The sequence below is a fragment of the Simochromis diagramma genome, unplaced genomic scaffold, assembly GCF_900408965.1.
Source record: "Simochromis diagramma unplaced genomic scaffold, fSimDia1.1 OVJJ01000603.1, whole genome shotgun sequence".
In the NCBI taxonomy this organism is placed as follows: Eukaryota; Metazoa; Chordata; class Actinopteri; order Cichliformes; family Cichlidae; genus Simochromis; species Simochromis diagramma.
Window position 1 is genome coordinate 12,451,849 of NW_024387414.1, and position 20,018 is coordinate 12,471,866.

Genomic DNA, 20,018 nt, shown 5'->3' on the forward strand with positions numbered 1-20,018 from the left:
TAAATTCAATGATGAACTCGCTGTGACATAATGCAGAGAAAAGAGATGAATACCATTACACATGGTGATGAAGATGATCAGCATGGTGGCTGATCAATATGGAGTGTTTTGAAACAGCTGAAGCACAGTACAGAAAAACTGAAGCACACTAAAAATTTAAATGGCTACAATTACCAGAATTACACTGGTAACTGCAATAATTGATGAAAGATGACAGATAAAGCCTTTCTGCTGTGCTTTGGACACAATGATTTTTTTTCAGAATACTTTTAAATGCAATGAGAACAATTATGTAGATATATAGATATGAGTATTGCTTAATTTTAACAATCATATCTATGGGACTATGAGAAGTGCTTATAATACAGACATTCAGTAATTAAACAAAGAATGTATTATTCAATCCACACTGCACATCTGGCAGAGACTGCTAATCTTCTCCACCTTTGGCGCATTGGGTAGGGGAAATCCATACATGACATTCAATAACCCGTGAAAGAAGAAGTGCTGAAACTTACTCCAGGCGCTTATCCATTTCCCATAAAACACCACAATTTGCTTTATGTTTGAGGCACGTCTGCCTGCTGTGTTCTGATTAATTCAGATATTTGACTCCTATATCTAGTAAAAAGAAGTTAATGAAATAGACAGTACAAAAGTAAAAGTTGCATCTACCAGCCAAGGTTTTCCTTCTGTGTTCCTCATCGGATGACATGTGTTTGACTGTGATTTCAGCAATGAAAACTGAGTGTTCATTTGTTTATGTCTGGGTGTATATGTGTACTCATCTGTATCTGCGAAGAAAATTTGAGGTTACCAGATGGTTTGGGTCATTTTTGCATTTCCATTCACGTGCTCAGTCAGGTTCTGGATCACAAATCATCCTCTCTGCCTCTCATAAATATGAATGTAATACTTTAATTACCTTGACCCTCATGATGCCATAACAGAACAAAAAAGCAAATATCAAAAACACTGAATAGGTCTGACAAATTGCAATATCACATAAGAAATTGAATAAAATCCAAAGGAACAGCAGAGGTTGTATAAACGTTGTGCTTCTTTAATTTCACTTTGTAAAGTCCTCCACTGCCCTAGCTGTGTTTTTGTTTAACCTTCATTTTATTTAATATATATTTATTTATATATATGTATATATATATATATATAAGATAAATGTACACGTATGAGGTTCGTCTCTTGTGGCAAGCAGAGAGGCTACCAAGAGGCTACCAAGGACACCCTTCTTTTATCCTCAGTCCTGGTTTGTCATTTCCTCAATGATTGATTGATTTATTTATTCATTCAGTCATCAGTTTTTAGTGTCTCCTTATCAATCAGTAGCTCCCATGGTGCCAAAGGCTGGTCCGGAAGGGAGACGGTCTTTGTGGAAAAGGTTGTTTTGACCACTTTCCCTTTTCTCTCGCTCTTTCTTTAACTTTCTTCCTAGAATCCCCGTTCCCCCATTTCATTCCCTCAGGTCCTTTGTCATCTTTGGTTGAGTGTCCGACACTTTGGTGTGTCTGGGGAATAGGGTGGAAGGACTTCCGAGGATAGCGGTTCAAGGGAGTGAAGATACATGAAGGGTACACATATGGACCAAGAAGGATGACAAAGGAGAGAAAAAAGACAACGTTGACAAAGTGACACACTGACATGGATAAAGAGAATCTAATCAAGGGATAAAGGAGGGAATTTCAAGTCTCTATGTCAAAGACCATTAAGTATGTTAACCTTAAATACAGTATGAGCATTGGTTGGTTATATGAAGCGAATAGGTGAAATATTAAAAAAAAAAAAAGAGCAGAGGACAAGAAGATAGACAAATACATAGTGTTTCTTGTTGGATGCATGAAGGACAGCAAGACAATAACTGAAGAGGACAGACAAGTAAATGGACAGGTACGCAGAGGAAAAGACAGGTACAGGGGAAGAGAGCGAAGTAAAAGAGCGCAAGTCAGGGCAGCGTCTGTCAGCACAGACAGTTGGTGGTGCTATGGGGAGTGCTCATCATCTGAAGAGTAGTGAAACAAAGCAGGAGAGGCCAAAGGTCAGCCATTTAGCCAGTGGGAGTGGGTGTGATCCTCCGATCAGAACTACAAAAAAACAAACAAACAAAAAAAAAGAGTCATGTTAGCACAGAAATGACATATTAGCAATTTTTAACAGCTTCTGCTATCAAGATTAAATAATTCCGATATTCTTCCAAAACTGGCCTGTGCTATAGAAATGTAGGCCTTAGTAAGGTTCATTTCTGCTATGCTAACTTACTTTATGTTCAGAATAAAAAAAGAGATACAAAACCATAACCTAAAAACCCCTCGTATCTAGGGGCACAGATTGCAATGGTATACATTTTAAAAAAATATTGTCTATCACACATAAAAAAAATCTACTATGTTTTTTTTGCAGCTGGCCTTATTGCATATTTACATGTCTAGTTTGGGAGGAGACTATTTAAAGAATCACACGCATGTGAAAAAAACATGTAACAGGAACAGTAACAGCATGTTTCCTTCGTGCCTGTGATATTTGCCACAAAGAATGTTCATTGCTTTGGAATAAGAGGGGGTAATGTTTTCAGAATAATTCTCACAAATAGATGTCTCAAATTTATGAGTACGGAGCCAAAAGTCTGGCTATGTCTTGTAACTTTTCCCTAAGTCCTACATTCCATCTGAGTCTTAACTCCTATGACCCATTAATAACTCATTTTCCCATTAATTTGCAATACAAATCTGATTCCAAAAAGTTGGAATGTTTGGATGTGTAAACAAAAAGAGAATGATAAGATGACAATGAGATTTTTAATTACTTGCAGTCTCATAAACCATTTTTTTTAAATGTACCATTTTAGAAAAAATATTAGCTCATTTAGAGTTTGATAGCGATACTAATTCTCAAAACAGATGGGACACGGCCCAGTTACCATTATGTAGTATCCCATCTTTTAGCAACAGCTTGTAAACAGTTTGTAAACTTGGGAATTTGGGAACTATGGAGACCAGTTGCTGGACTTTTGGAAGAGGAGTTTTATGCCATTCTTGTCTGATATAGGATTCTAGCTGCTCAAAAGTCCTGAATCTTCTGTGTTTCAAAACCAGTGTATACCTTTTCAAATGTGCAAGCGGCCAATTCCATAGACACTAATGCATACCATCAAAAATGCAAAGATTTGAACTGAACAAGCCAGATAGACCATATCCTTTCAGTCCTTCAGTTCTGGATCATGTTCACATATGGCTTCTTCTTTGTACGATAGATTTAACCTGCATTTGTGGATGGCACGATGAACTGTGTTCACAGATAGTTATTTTTCGGAAGTGTTCATGAGCCTATGCTGTCATTTCCGTGAGAGAAACATGATTGTTTTTGATGCAGTGCTGCTTGCGAGCTCGTGGACATCCAATATTTGTTTTTCAGCCTTGTCCCTTGCACACAAGGATTTCTTCATATTCTGGGAATCATTTGACATTACAGCTAGCAAGATCATTGGTTTCAACATCCGCCTCACCCACAAAGCCATCAGCCTTGTGGGTGACCCCTCCGAACCCTTCACAGGCCCTCTCCAGCCCCCTGCCTTCGGGGAAAAGGTACCAGAGCATCCGGGTTTGGTCCAGTAGACTGCTGATCAGCTTTACTCAACAGACTGCCAGAAGACTTAACTCTGTTCATATATTGCCTGCAATTTTGCAGAATTTCCTAATAAAAGGTGCTTTTGTGTTAAAAACAAGTTGTCTCAATTTTTTTCCCCCTTTAATTAAATTTCAACAGTAACAAATTTAAAAATGGCTCTTTCCTGTTGTAAGCAATATATTTCTAAAACAGTTTGCCTAAGCCTTTTACAGTACTTGTTATTTTTTAACAACCTCTTTTGTATGAACATACTCATAGCTACATTAGTAAACTGGTTTGAGTTATCCAAATCAAATAATCACCTTTTTGTGAACATTTAGTCTAAATGCTGAGGTTAGGTAGACAAAGCCAGAAAAGCAAAATTCATCTAAGGTTTCTTGAACTTGCTTTTTAGTACAGGTCTCGACTGATGTGCTTTTTGTAATTTCCCCAGTTAAAGTAGTAGTGAACAATCACAAAGGCTTTGTAGCCATAAACAAATATATATTTTTAAAATTATAAGAAAGATGATTTTTACATCTCACCGGAATTAACTTGTTGCAAAGGCTGTATAAACAGGATGGTTCAGAAGGTTTTCTGAGATGAAGACAACTTTTAGTAAGAGATGTATGTGACAGTTTACTGAAATCTAAAAACTATCAAGGACACTTATAAGCATTTACATAATAATCATCAATGATCAAGGATACAAGGAACGTCACACTAAAGCAGACAGCAAGCTTTTTTGTGACAAAACTGTCATAGAAGACAAACCGAAGATTGAAGACAAACTAAGTAAATAACTCTGCATGTGATGATTGTGTTTATCTATGTGGCTTAAGACTTCCTTAAAAAGCCTGCGGGTGTGTTGTCTGAATCTTGTATGACTGTATTTGTTTTATTGTGTTCCTTTTGATATTTTATGTCTCTTTTATTGCATTTTTAAATGCATAACATGAATGTAAATTAGAGCTAGGATTCAATGATTTATTGACTCTAAACAAATTTAATTTTATTTGAGCATTAAAGAATGCCCTGAAGTGGTAGTTTTACTAAGAAGTATCATGTGAAAAATATCAAACCGTGTTGTGAATGTTATGAAGAAAGAAGGAGGTTTTGTAGAAAAAGGTTCACAGAAACTGTCAGGGAAGAAAGAACAGGTTGTATGGAGAAGAAAAGATGAGAAGACAGTCATGGCTGAGAAGGTGGTTGAGTAAACAAGAGAAACAGAAAGCTTCACCACTGAGATCCCATACATTGCCCTGACAGCTCTGAGATTTTAATGAGAGTAAAGAAGTTACGATTGATGTCATCATCAATATTTGTTGAACCGTTTTCCTTAGCTTTTTTCTGAAGGTCGTGATTGTTAAAGCACAGTTGGAAGACACAATGCAGACATTTTTTATATGGTGTAATCTAATTGTTCAGATTTGTTGAATTTGAAAATTAAAAAACCAGCTCAGACACAGCACACAGGATCATCTAAAGCTTTCATTTATATTCATTTATATATGCAGTCCTATAAAGCAAACTACAAAACACACATACAATACACACCCTCCTTTAATACATAAATTACAAATGCAACACAGTTTCATAAAAAAAGCATGGGTATTGTATTTAAAAGATCAATATGATTTCATATCAGGGGTCCATCCTTCAGGCAGAAAATCAATAATTGTAATAAATTTTGTATCTGTATGCAGAAGATACACATTTAAACAGGCACACACAGACATACACACACATTCCTATAGTAGAGTCTAAAGTATGCAGGCAACCAATTGAGTGGAACACGGTGTTTAGGATACAGAGTAATAGGGCACTCAACTCCAAGTCTTTGGAAGATAAACAGGGTGCAGTCTTTTGAAATGTAGCGGAAAAGGGAGAAAACACGCTGATAAAAATACTAAAGGGCAAAAAGACATACAAGTTTCAGCAAGCCCCCATTAGTATAATTTAAGAAAACAATAATAATAACACGTAAAAACCAGGTGGTATTCAAATGCCAATCAAAAAGCAGCACACTGTAAAGAGAACTGCCCCAGAGGTTAGCAGATAAGAGCAACTTGTCTCAGCATTCACAGCCAAATTACAACCAGATTCTAAATATACTTCTACACTGAAAGTATCAACATAGTATCAATATACACAATAATGTTAAAAACTATAAGCAAAAATATAGCAAAATTAACTGAAAAGTATGACTAGAAAAAAATAATGTTTCCACTAAAGTTGACAGACGTTAAAAGAATGCATGAAATACTCGATCACTAAGTGACCCCATCAACCATATAAATTGGTTTAACAATTAAAAATTCTTCATTTATGCTTTATTCAAGATTTTAGGGCTTTCCATGTGTAATGCAGTTAAATATGCTTCCCTCTGTAGTAATAATCCCTGTAATAGTCTCCCTTCAGAAAAAGTAGAAAATGTGGCTGCAAATGCCAATTTTTTAAAGAGTTAAAAAGAATTCTGGGTAAACACTGGCATATCTGATGAACCGTCCATAAGTCACTTGTGCTAAGAAACTGAAAAAATGATATTATTCAGGCCTTATTGCCATAAATCACATAACGTTTCTTTTTCGACTGTAAATGATGACACGATTTTCTCATCTGCTATCCTATGTGGCGGTTCTGTTTGCAGATGGTTTTCATTATTTAACTACAGCTCTGATTTTTGATTGATATTGGAACATTGTATTTCAAATGCTTTTGTCTTGCTTCCTCCCTTTCATTTAGCAAATGTTCTCTTTACGCACTCATTCATTCGTCCTATTTCCAAGACCAGGGGTGCTGGAGGTGTTGCAGCACTGCCTCTGGCCAAAGGCAGCCATCACAGCACCCCCTGGCAAATGGAAGAAAAAATAGATGAAGGTGTTGAAACACTTTTGCCGTTGATATTTTACTCGGAAATTTGTCATTCAGAAAGTTGTGTGAAATAAATTCAAATACTCTGTCCCTCTGACCCCCCATTGCACGTCTTTTATGCTCCAAAATGCGATTAAAAGCATGACTAAGGATAACCATGGTGCAAAATATACTCACACACCTACTGAAAAACTTTGGACATCAGTGCCCGTAAATTTATCAAATTAGAGAGCTTATTATGAGCTGCCCAGCACAGGTTAACAAAATAATTAAGCAGTAATTCCACAGTTCTGCCTGTGTTGCAAAGGTTTTTGACTATCTCAATCTGGCTATTGGGTGGAGTTAAATAATATCCACATTTGGACACGTTCTCGTCAAGTGTGCAAAAATGGGTTTATTTATATCTTGACTCCTGTATCTCATGAAAATTCACAGTTAGAAGGCGGGTATAGTTTTCATAATAAATTTGATCACCTGTGTGTGTGTCTGACATGTGTGCCCTGTGGGGTTTAATTAGTATCTGTGCCTTGCATGTAAGCTGAGGTTTTAACTTCGTTATTATCTGTGCGACCAAGTTCAGTTCAATTTTGGCTGCTTATTCTTGCCTGCTGCGTGCAGCAATAGAATCAAATATATTGTAGTTTCCAGTATTATTTTCTTTAAGAAAGAAATGAGCTTTCTGTTGGACCTTTTACCTACAAATTAAATTAAACCTTGAAAAATAGGATAAAGCTCCATTTGTATTACTGCATAGGCAGACATTTAATATCACTACCAGAACTCTGCATGTCGTTGCCCAATCCGATTGTTCAGTCTGACGTCACTAGCCGTGTCTGGGTCTAAACTCCGCTGCAGGTCCATATATCAAACGATCACTATGGCATTACTGAGAGTTGAAAAACTGTCTAAAGTCTTTCATCTTTAATAAAATGATCAGCGTTCTGCTCTACCAGGTGTAACAATTGAGTTTAACATCCAGGCATCCATGAAAACGGAATTTATGACATTTAACGGAGTTAGAAGTTAGCAGGGAGTTAGCTCGCTAGCTTCTATCTAAATACAATATAGCATGTCCTGACTGCGGGGTTTTGGAAACAAAATAAAACGTACAGCTCTGCTATCACTTCCAGATTAAATGAAGACAGAAAACTAAACAGCAGTGACATTTGTAGGGTTACTGAAGTTGGGCTAGCTGGTATATAATGATGTGCTACGTGACCGCTAGCGACACAGCTATGTTAGCATAATATAAACAAGCTAACTTTTTTTCCACTCGATAAAAGTTAACGTGAGTGTTCTCGGTGGTCAGGAACAAATGTAATCGCATGGCAGGATGCTGTAAAAGGACCAAACTTCAGCCAGGAGAACAACTGAGATAATCCATCCACAATACGAGGTTAGTCATTCATATACTGCTGCATGGGCTGGGCTGTAGTTACATCCTAAGGTTTTAAAAACTGAGCTTAAATAAATGATTAGTGGTAATAAAAGCCGAGGGAGGTCAACAGGGATCACTGACTGTTTTAGGAGCTTTTTGAGATCAAATAGAAGAAAATACATAACATTAAACATGTTAACAACACAAAAGCCATATTAAACGCAGACTACTTTAGACCCGGAAGTAGGATTCGTCGCGTCATCACTGAACAACCGGATAGGTCTTTTTGGACTAATTTCAGCCTTTTGTATGTACTGTTCATACACTTTTTTAAAAAAGTTTTTGTTTAATTATTTGAGAATGGACCAGTGTGACAGAAGAGCAACAGAAAAACAACAAAGATTTCAGTTTAAAGTAAACTGCCTCTTCTCCTGCAATAAACCACATATGAGCCAGGTGGGGCTCTGTGTTTTGTGCAGGTGGAGTTGCACCAAACATGTCAGAGGCAATCATCCTTCATTTAGGATAAAAGTCTCTTGTGTGTGCACAAAGCTGACCTGAAGTAAATGTGTGCAGATGTGCATGTGAGTATGCTTATACGGCAGCTGCAGTGGTCGCATACACAGTAAGCACCTGCTCAAAACACTTCCAAGGTGGACGCACATGTATGCGCGGGAGTGTGTGTGGGTGTATGTACCTTATGTAAAAGTATGAAAAAGACATAAGTGTGATCACAGCAGGGCAATGCTGCTGGTCACATCTACATGTACTCCTGTCACATATTGTGTAGACAAGTGCCATAGTACTGACTTTTCATCTCACCCCCCTAATATCTATCTCTTCATTGATAACCTAAAAAAGGTTTAGATCTATATTTTGCACAAGGTTCCAATTATAACGCAGACTTGTACCTTTCTGTTAATCAGTCCTGCCTAGAACCTGGTCACGAATTAACTTTATGTATTCTAAATTAATTAGCATTTTTCTCAAAGTCATAAATGAAAATGTACAATTACTGACAGAGTTGCACTTAAAAAAGTAAATTGGGTGGTTGTTACATTTACAAAAGTCTAACTTGTCATTTGATCAAAATAATTTCATGTTTCTATGGTGAACGCAGTTAAATCATGTTGGATGTGCATGAAATTCAAAAACTTAATTTGTTCTTGTTCAGATGACATGATACAATCTAGGAAGAGTGGTTATAGTTGCCTGGACTCACGAAATTCACAAGATCATATGAGATGTCAAACCACAGGAAAATCACAACCATACACACACCACGTGTATGTATTACTATTTACTATGGTTTAATTTGTCAAGGACAAAAACGTAAAGAAAATTCTGCATCAAGCATAGCTTTCCTACTTTTGTTGAGTCTGTATTGACAGCTCAACACCAGCCATGGTGGTTCGTGCTGTTGCCTCAGAGCAAGCAGGTCCTGGGTTCAAATCCACAATCTGGCCAAGTTTGCAATGGGTTCTCTCTGCGTACTCTGGTTCCCTCCACAGTTAGAAGTCATTCAGTTATTAGGGTAAGGGTAATTGGTGATTCTAAATTACCCAAAGGTGTTAAAGTGCAAATGGTTGTTTGTCTCTATGTAATAGTCTGGCGACCTGTCCAGGATGTACCCTACCCCTCTTACCTTATCGCTTCCGCAGCCCAGATAAAGATAAGAGGATAGCTGGATTGGAAGTTGCTCTAAATCTGTTGAATTTTTTGTTGAACATTATGTAATATGAACACAACATGTACTACAGACAGAAGTTACATTTGTTCATTCAACAAGATTATCACTGGTGTAACAAACAAATGTACTAGTTGAAGTAACAAGACCAACTTTTGATGTATGTGTTTAAACAATATAACATGACTTTAACTAAATTTAATTAGACTGACTTGGTACAAACAACTTGTTTGAATAAAAGTCAAATTAATGGAATGCTAATGTTAATATTATGTTAAACTTACAAACATATATCGTGTTAAAACAACACAATCAAGATGGATTAATATAACATGATTTTTTAGATGGAATATAGGTGGCAAGATAAAATTACGTTCATCCAATGAATTATTTTTTTGAGTGTGGGTTTATTCTTCTCTAATCCCTATTTTATCTCACCAACTTCATGGAGGTAGAGCTTGTACCCAAGACAGATGCATTTTGTTTCTTGCAATGTCAAAGACTTTTTAGTTACTTGCCTGATAATTGCCCATCTGTCTGCACTGTGAGTCTCTGCCTGCATAAAACCTGCAGGACACAAATGCACACGCGCCCGCTCTGAGAGCTCAAGAGCTTTCCTCTTCCTGTTTACACCTTCATCCATTATTCACTCCATCCGCCAGTGTTGTTACATGCACATATGTGTGAGATTGCACTGCACATCCAAGCAGACAATCATCAGCACACTCAGACACACCAACTCACACTCAAGGTTTGAGGAGGTAAAAGGAGGATGTTAATAATTCATTAGATTGTGTGTTTTCAATTTTTTTCTTTTTATTTATTTCTAATATTTTTTCATAATAATTTCTGGCGAAAGTTAACATGAACATTCTAAGTACATGTCGCTGTATATTATAATGCAACACACAGCATTTGCTTCTGTATTTCATCTATGTCTGTACCTGGGGTCCTTCCTATTTTGCTCCGAGTTCTTATTCTTTCCCTAGTAAAGAGTGTATTTCAATCTTTTTTTCTAAGAATGAAATTTTTTTTTTTTACTAATGAGATAGTGAAACCACAGAGGTAAATTTATCATGTTGGGCTGTGTAAAATTTGTCACTTAAAACTGGTCAATCAAATTGTAGGATCAATATATCATGATAGGAAGATTTTTTTTTTCCTATTAGAAAAAAGTAAGTGAACAGTCTGAAAATTTCATCAGATGTTTCCTGTATATGATCACTGTGAAAGATAATGATATATGTATTGATGTCTGTACAAGACTGCGCGCGCGCGCATGTGTGTGTGTGTGTGTGTGTGTGTTTGCCTGCATGACTTGGTTTGCAGAGGACAGCTGATGGTAGCCATATTTTGTCTTTTGGATCACTTTCCATTTGTTTTTGTTTTGCTGTTTCTTATATTAACAGACACATATACATGCAAATGAACAAATACATATATAAATAATTTTGAACACTGTGTTTTTGACCTCTTCTCTTGCTATATCTTCTCTAACCTGCAGGCTATTGGAATCCCTCCACACACTTACATGGACTGAAACTGCTTCACTGAAACTTTTTCTTGTTGGATTCCCACCTCTTGCTAAAGTTGCTCGTGTCAAACAGTATTTGTAAGTAACAAAATAATATTATGAGTACAGCTTAGCTTGACCTAGGATACATTAAATGGTAAATGGCCTGCATTTGTATAGCCCTTTACGTAGTCCCTAAGGACCCCAAAGCGCTTTACACAACCAGTCATCCACCCATTCACACACACATTCACACACTGGTGATGGCAAGCTACATTGTAGCCACAGCTGCCCTGGGGCGCACTGGCAGAGGTGAGGCTGCCGGACACTGGCACCACCAGGCCCTCTGACCACCACCAGTAGGCAACGGGTGAAGTGTCTTGCCCAAGGACGCAACAACTGAGACTGTCTAAGCCGGGGCTCTAACCGGCAACCTTCCGATTATAAGACGAACTGCCAACTCTTGAGCCACGATCGCCCCTACTAGGAGCAGATTGCTTGATTTAACTTACCATGCAAACTTGATTGGTCAGTTTATTGTGTATAAACATTTTTTCCTCTTCTTGTGCATATGTTTCTGCATTTATCTTCTTTTCTTATCTAAATCCTTAATTATCACACAGTGTCTCTGTCATTTCTCTACATTTCTAAAATAAATAACCCAAGCTTTTAAAGATAAAGAGCAGTGAGCAGAGCTATGCTGATGAATAAAGGATAGATGAAGAATGTAGGGTAAAAGGAAACAAGAATAGATATAATGACAATAAGTGTGGAAGACGCAGCAGGATGTGGTATGGACAGTTAGAGGATGAAAAGATAGCAAGATAAATGCAGTTATTAAAGAAGAAGAAGAAGAGGGACCACAAATTATGATGAGCCTTCCAGCTTACCTCCATGCTGGTGCCCTGTGGTGTCCACTTGTTTCTATACATCCCACACAAAGACAATATTTTCTCTGTGCTCTATATTCCAACACCTCCCATACACTACAGAAGACTTTTAGTTCTCATATCGTGACAGCTCTAAAAATATGGTTTCTATAGCAATTAAATTCTCTATTGCCTTAGTTTATTTTCATTTTAACTTAATCCAGCTCAGGTGAATTTAGTTTGATAATTCATTTTCTTAGTAAGTCGTTGGTTTTTATGTATTTCTGCTGAAAATAATATCAAAGCTATACATTTTTTTTAAAAGAATGGCATTGCCTGTCTTATTTGGAGTTTCTCTGAACGTATGAAGATGACCAAACCACAAATTCCAAAAGTTGCTTTTGTGTGCTTCTTTGTTTATTAAGTATATTTCTACACAAAAATCACAAAATATCTTACCTGTCTTACCTGCGTTGGCTACAGTGTTTTGTTGCTTGCACTCTCCTCTGGTGATAGACACGTCGTCAATGGCAATATCCCCCTCAAAACCCGAGCCTCGAATTCCTTCAAACACAATCTGTTTAGAAAAGAAACATCAACAGATGAATGCTAGCTGAGTATGTCCAGAGAAATATATACAAAAACACAGCAAAAGTTCACCGAATGGCCACTGAGGAATTTTGCCAGAATTTTGTACACTTTGTACACAAAAGTTTGTACACTCCATGATGTTGCTTGCAAAACAACCTTTACTAAAAAACAAGTAGTTGCTTCCTTATGTCTTTATCAGTGTCTCGTATTGTTGTGGTGGAAGTGGAGGAATAGCCCGCTCGTCTTTACGGTGTAGCTTCACTTCATTTAGGTTTTCAAGCATTGTTGATACACAGCTCTCTCAGCTCTCTTTAGGATCATTGTTCTTTGCATGACTCATTACGGGCCAGCCTTTAGCTGTTGGGATGAAGGGCCTCATATTTGATTCCAGAATGATTTGGCATACAGGGATTATTTGTGTGGCTGTAAAACACGCCCAAATCACCATCCCCATAGGTGTTAAGTGTTTGTGCTCATGTGCTGTGTTTGGTATTTGCCAAATGTGGTGTTATGCTAAAATATAACAACTTTGATCTCATTTCTCCAAAGGACACTGAACTAGAAGTCTTTTTAAAACCTAAGCTATGTCCTTTTTAGAGAGTGAAGGCAACCCTCTTAGCAACCCTTCCAAATAAGCCATAATTGCTCTTCTTTTTCTAATTGTGTCATTAAACTTAACTTTTCACACACTGAGATATCATTCTTTGGTTTTTGATCATTCTCTAAGCATTTCCAGGTTTGAAGTGAATGGCAAACCAGCCAAATCTGCCAAAATTTATTAAGGTGATGCTTACTTATTATCAGCACCTGCTACTTCTTAATACCTATAGAGGCAGTAAAAGTATACTTAGTTTTTAACGGGACTGGATACTCCGTTAAAACGTCTTAAATTTTGTAAAAATGAATTTAAAATTAAAATGCAAAACTAATTTAATTACTCTAAAGAACCTACTTTCTGTATCTAAAGTTGAGCAATAATAACAATAATAACAACAACAACAATATAATTAATAATTATAGAAAATATGAATACTTTAATTAAATAAAGACATGGAAACATCTATTACAGATAGCAACATGTTAGTTTATTCTCCCATTTCAGGAATTTACAAGCTGCAGTCATATCCTAACACAGTGGTTCTTAACCTGGGTTTGATCGAACCCTAGGGGTTCGGTGAGTCGGTCTCAGGGGTTCGGCAGAGCCTCCACCACGGAGGTCGCAGAGGTCCAGACACACCCAAATTATCATGTAAATTTGTGATGACACGCCCCCTTCTGGCCATCACTGGCTGCAGATGATCATTCTACACTGCTTGGCCAATCAGTGCTGTGGGGAATGTAGCGCGTGCAATAGTCAACATGTGAATGTCATGGTAGTACTTCGTGTGATTTTTTAAACATTTTAATCCATACTAACTATGTCGGGCAAAAGAAGAAAGTGGTCGGACGAATATGTACAATATGGATTCACATGTATTACAGAAAGTGATGGGAGTGAGCATCCTATCTGCATGATTTGCAACGCCAAGTTGAGCAACAGATTCGATGAAAGGCCCACTCTGCCTGCTCTTGGATTTGTACCCGTTAACAAACCGATCCTCACACCATCGTATGAAGTTGCTTACCTGATCGCAAAGCAGGGCAAGCCACACACCATTGGTGAAACACTCGTGAAACCAGCTGCGTTAAAGATGGCAAATCTGATACTCAGAACAGTGGCCGAAGGTAAATTATCCCAAATTCCTCTTTCAAATGACACCGTCAGCGACAGAATAGAAGACATGAGTAAAGACATTTTGGCTCAAGTAGTCGCCGATCTGATTTCAAACCCGGCAAAATTCAGCCTTCAACTCAATGAGAGCACAGACGTTGCTAATCTAAGCCAGCTTACTGTTTTCATGCGCTATGTGAAAGATGACATGATTAAAGAAGATTTTTTATTTTGTAAGCCTCTTACAACAACAACTAAGGCAGTCGATGTGAAGAAGCTTGTGGATGACTTCTTCAGAGACAACAATCTTTCACGGGACATGGTTTCTGCAGTTTGTACAGACGGAGCTCCAGTCATGCTGAGAAGAAACTCTGGTTTTGGTGCGCTAGTAAAAGCCGATGCACCACACATCATTGTGACTCATTGTATTTTGCACAGGCATGCATTGGCAACAAAACCTTTGCCTCCAAAAATGGCAGAAGTGTTAAAAACTGTGGTGGAATATGTGAACTATGTGCGAAATAGTGCTCTGAGGCACCGCATCTTCAGTGAGCTGTGTAAAGAAATGGGCACTGAATTCGAGGTACTTCTGTACCATTCTAATGTTCGGTGGTTATCCCGGGGACAGGTGCTGAATTGTGTTTTTGCCATGCATGTGGAATTAGCCCTGTTTTTGCAAGAGCACCAACACTGTCATGCAGATTGCTTCAAAAATCCTGAGTTCATTCTCATTTTAGCGTACATGGCTGATATATTCGCAGCTCTCAATCATCTCAATCAGCAGATGCAGGGTGGTGGAGTCAATATCATAGAAGCGGAAGGACACCTGAAGGCTTTTCAAAAAAAGCTAACGTTATGGAAATGACGAACAGAGAACAACAACTTCGCAAACTTCCCCCTTCTGGACAACTGTGTAAGTAAGATCGAAGATGTGTCTGGAATCGGAGATATTTCTGTATCCACGGAACTGAAGCAAACAATTGCAACGCACTTAGATGAGCTTGCAAAGTCTCTCGACAGATATTTCCCTACAAGAGAGTCATATCCAGCATGGGTGAGACAGCCGTTCACGTTTGCTGTTGAGACAGCAGATTTCAATGATGAATACCTTGACGAAATCATTGAAATTCAGCAGAGCCAGGTTCAACAGCAACTCTTCAGAACAACAACGCTCTCAACGTTTTGGTGTCGACAAATGGACAACTATCCAATTATTGCTAAGAAAGCTCTGGATTTTTTTTTATACCATTTGTTACAACATATCTTTGCGAGCAATCCTTTTCGACAATGCTGGATATAAAAACGAAGAAAAGGAACAGACTTTTCTGTAAAAATGACATGAGAGTGGCACTTGCCAAGGTGAAGCCATGCATATCTGAACTGGTCTCTCAAAGGCAACAGCAGAAGTCACACTGATTTGCAGGTATGTAATTTGTTGTAAGTTCATGCATTGTGTTGGTTTTGTTCTTTGAACAAGGTGATGTTCATGCACGGCTCATTTTGTGCACCAGTAAAAAACATATCTATGTCTTGAATTTGAAAAAAACGAAAAATAGATTTTTCACTAAAGAGGGGTTCGGTGAATGCGCATATGAAACTGGTGGGGTTCGGTACCTCCAACAAGGTTAAGAACCACTGTCCTAACATTATTTCTGGACCCACAACAAGAAAACTAAGCAGGAGACTCTTCTGAACACTTCCCCCATTTTAGCCGCCAGCCATCTGGTTTTGACTGACAGCCTAATTACTGTGGTGTACCAAGGCACCAAAAGCCCAGCGCACCCAGCTAATCAAAAACCAAGTGTATTCTGTCTAGCTTCTGAGGAGGGAAAAGCAAATAAACAAGAAAACTTTGTTTCTCCAAAATAACAACAAAAGTAACTCTCATGACTGCAGTTGTTATTGACTTCTACTGCAGATCCCAGTGCTTGATAAGTTTAATTCTGAAAACAATAGTCAGAGTTGTTGCTTTGTAATAATATTTGAGTGTTTCTGCAATTCCAATGCCTCATTTTGTTTTAATTTTTTTTTTCAACAGAAAACAGCTCCATGTGAAAATTCCTACATGGGCTGAAGTATACAGCAATAACCTTTTTTTAAACTCCAGCATCTAGCAGCCCTTTAGCAAGGTATTTAACCCTCAATTTATTCAAAAAAGTGAGAACGGAGCAGGTGTTACTATAGAAAGGAATGCAATACTAATGAAAATAAAAAAAACTGCATACACTCTACTTGCATAGTATGTCTGTATACCTACAGGTTAACAAGCGAGCAGGTGCAAGCATGGAGGGGAGGCAGACCGTGCATGACTGGGTTCACTTTAAAAACTCCATCTGTTAACAGCAACATGCTGCGGTTAAAGTATCAACTGAGCAGGCTTGCTATCAATTTGTGTGTAAATATATCGAGCCAGAGCAAGTGTGGGTCCAATTAACCCGATTCTGACCCAGCAAGAAGAAAAGAGTGACCTAACCCCACATGTGCTCAAAACAAAACATATACAATGGCAGTGCAAACACACTGTTAACATGATCTTACTTTTGAGACATTCTGCTATTGAGTTTTAATCTATGAGTCCTGTTAGTATCTAACAGCAAGTTAACTTTAGTGGGCAGATACTTGTAACCTCGTAATAACAACTTAATCTAACTTTAGAGTAGTTTTCTTCTTTACTTAGCATAAGTTAGATCCGCTCTTGCACAATTTGGCCTCATATATACTTATATATTTCTTATATACTCCAATATATTCTACTCCAGCTGCTAACTAACCCTTGAGTACACCACATAATCCACCAGTTATTTCAAAACAACAGAGTGAGGAGCAGGTGTCTCTATGCATACAAATGTAATTTTGATAGAAAAACTTCACATACTCTCATTGTATACCATGAGTACATAGGTACCCTAATCATTTTCTTATATTTTCTCTCTACTTCTCTCCACACAGAACCAATTCAATTTCATTCACAAAGGGGAGGAAAGTACAAGAGCATTATCATTTATTCCCCATTTGCTTTCTAATTTATTCCCCGAATGAGAGATCCTCTTTGAATTAACAAATAAAATAATTAGGAGAACCTTGACGCTGATTGCGTGGTGGCGAGGGAGCAAGTCCAGCGGCACAAGCTGTATAGCTTTAACAGGTCTGCTCACATATACAAAAAAGATTTTCTTCCGTATAGGCTGTAAAGAAAATTCTGTGGTCTTCAAGTGAAGAGGCTTATTCGCCACAAGGCCATGATCCTTTAATTTATAAATGCTACAATGAAATTTCCTTGCTGCTTGACTGTCGTAAACATTTTGCTTTATTTATGGTTTTTCTTCCTTTAATTCCAGTTTTCTTTGTATATTTGCCAGCCATAGTGTGATTTCTTTAACATATGCACACATGTACTGTACCTTTACAAACACTTAATTAAAATCTTTATAAACAAGCCTGTTGTTTAAATATAGTCCAGACTATAGACTAGAGTATGATAATTAAAATACTGAAGCTAAATGACTAACACTGGCCTTAACAAAGAAAGGTGGAAAACTATTAATTAACAGTCTCATTTACATATTACAATCTGACCAGCAAAGTTTTTTTTCTCTAAGATATCAAACACAATAGCATGAATAAAACAATACAATATATTGTATTGTTTTATATGACAGGATACTGTATACAATATCCTGTCACTGCAAAATAATGACTTTATATGTTTAGTTTTTGGATATGGCTCAGGGACATAACTGACCAGCAAGCTTAAATGTGAGAACCGACATTGTCTCACATTTAAATATTACTGCTGGGCACTTTGTGGGGGCCTCAACAGTAATGTGCTTCTCAGAGTTTCTAAACCTTGGTAGTTGTGTTTGGTGACCTGCATTTTTGCGTCACCCGAGTTATACAGAAATGACAAGTTGGAGAGCTGTTGTAAATTATGCAGTTATCAAATTCTGGGACAAAAAAAATGTGATCATAAAAGATACATGTCATATATAATAAAGCTGATATTTATGTCTTACATTTTCTGAATATTTAAATAAATCTGCACCCTTCATGAAAAAAACATGACATCATTTTTTTTGAAAAACTGTGTAAAATTTTCTGTATTCCAGTTCTTGTTATTATACTGCATAACGTGTGGGTTTGAAGGATCTTGAGTGAGATAGAAAACTTGTGCATGTGTGTGCGTGCATGAGTGTGTGAATGCAGGATCAAAGGGTGTGCAGTAAAGTGTCAGGTTGAAGTTGTGAGTGTGTCGTTTTGTCACGCCTTGTAACCTTTAATGTTCCCATTGATGTGCTATCCACATACCAGAGGGGACACAGCTGTGAGAGCGAGGGAGTAAAAAAGAGAGAGACTACATGCACATGTGTGTCTATGTGTGTGTGTGTGAGAGAGAGAGAAAGAGAGAGAGAGCTTTAAAATACCAGTGCAATGTGAGGCACACAAATGTGGGCTGGCCTGGTTTCCAACAAGCCCCCCAGGTACCAAACACTGCTAGGAACACAGATGGCCTCTGGGTAATCCACAGAGGAGCAAGTAGGGACACAAATACTACTACAACATGTTACCGCCTTCTTTGCAACTCCATTGATTTTATGTGTTCATGTAATTTCTGCTATACAAGTTGGTCTCAATAAACAACCTCATTAAGATGAATTTATTTACAAGTAACCTCAAGAGTGGAAGCTTGGGAAAGTAAAAGAGTTGCAGATTTAGTGCAAGAGAGATGGTCACAGTTATACTGATATCATAACAAAACATACACCCCTCCATTAGGTACACCTGCTGTATGCCGGTTCATGGAGGTTTGAAGCCTATCGCTGCTATTACTGGGCAGGAGGCCGGGTAGATAGGTCAGCAGTCCATTACAGGGATAAGTTGAAGACACAACACTTTGAAAGCTAAAATTCCCACCTGTGGCCAATTTACAATTGCCACTTAACCCACTGTGCTTATCTTTGAGCTGTTGTAAGAAGCCATAGGTTCCACAGTAAACAACAACACACATTTGTTCCTAAGGATATTATGATCCCTGATAAAGAGCATTAAAGGTCCTAAAGTACCGCTTCAAATTTCCTGACTTTACAACTTTAATATACATGGAAAGTAGTAATCATAGCCAGTAGAGCATACACAATGTAACATCTTACACTTCCTTATCAGTTAGCTCGCCACTGTTTACAATGAGAATCTTGTATTAATGCTAGCCAGAGGCTGGGCTAAAGCCTGGGCTGTTGTAGAGAGGCAGGAAGGAAAGCTGTTTTTCAATACATCATTACTTTTGTTGGATGGAGCACAAAGAGAGAGGAAATGCAGAGCCGAGTGGCAGCACCTCAAAGACTTCCTGGGTATGCAGTCAGTGAGGTGTGCACACGACTAGAGAGTTTGTGTTCTCCATGGACAGCTCTCAACACTAAGCAGAAATGAAACATGCGTCAATACGCAGTCACTTCTGCACTCCGTGGAACTCAATAACATCCACCTCAAAAACCACCTCTGGGAATTCAAGCGAATTAGAAAATCATATTGTTCAAAGGGTACATTTGAGATAACAGATAATGGACACAAAAGGCTACCACTGTTTGTTTTTCTATTGAATTTGGATAAATGGTTTTCTTTGGTGGCAGAGAAAAAAGAATTAACATTTACATTCAAAGCAATAGTCACAGACAGAGCCACTGCTGCACTCAACAACTCAGCGATGGGCTATTTAATAGTGGCTAAAAGAGCAAGCTACTGTTTAGACATGCTAGAAGAAGGGAAAGTCAAACCATATCATCAGA

At 37.8% G+C, this 20,018-nt stretch overlaps 1 protein-coding gene across 5 annotated transcripts in view; it reads right to left on the minus strand.

Moving 5' to 3' along the window:
- Positions 1-1,042: 1,042 nt before the first annotated feature.
- The window catches only part of LOC120720995 (MAM domain-containing glycosylphosphatidylinositol anchor protein 1), a 204,205-nt gene continuing 185,229 nt past the window's right edge, over positions 1,043-20,018 (minus strand). For 4 of the 5 annotated variants that reach the window (XM_040010955.1, XM_040010958.1, XM_040010957.1 and 1 more), the window contains 2 exons: positions 12,396-12,513; positions 1,043-2,096 (listed from right to left, as the gene is read on the minus strand). In XM_040010955.1, coding sequence (XP_039866889.1) covers positions 2,011-2,096; positions 12,396-12,513 — 204 coding nt within the window. In that variant the 3' untranslated portion in view covers positions 1,043-2,010. The remainder of the gene's footprint in view (positions 2,097-12,395; positions 12,514-20,018) is intronic. The other variant, XM_040010956.1, reaches the window with a different exon arrangement.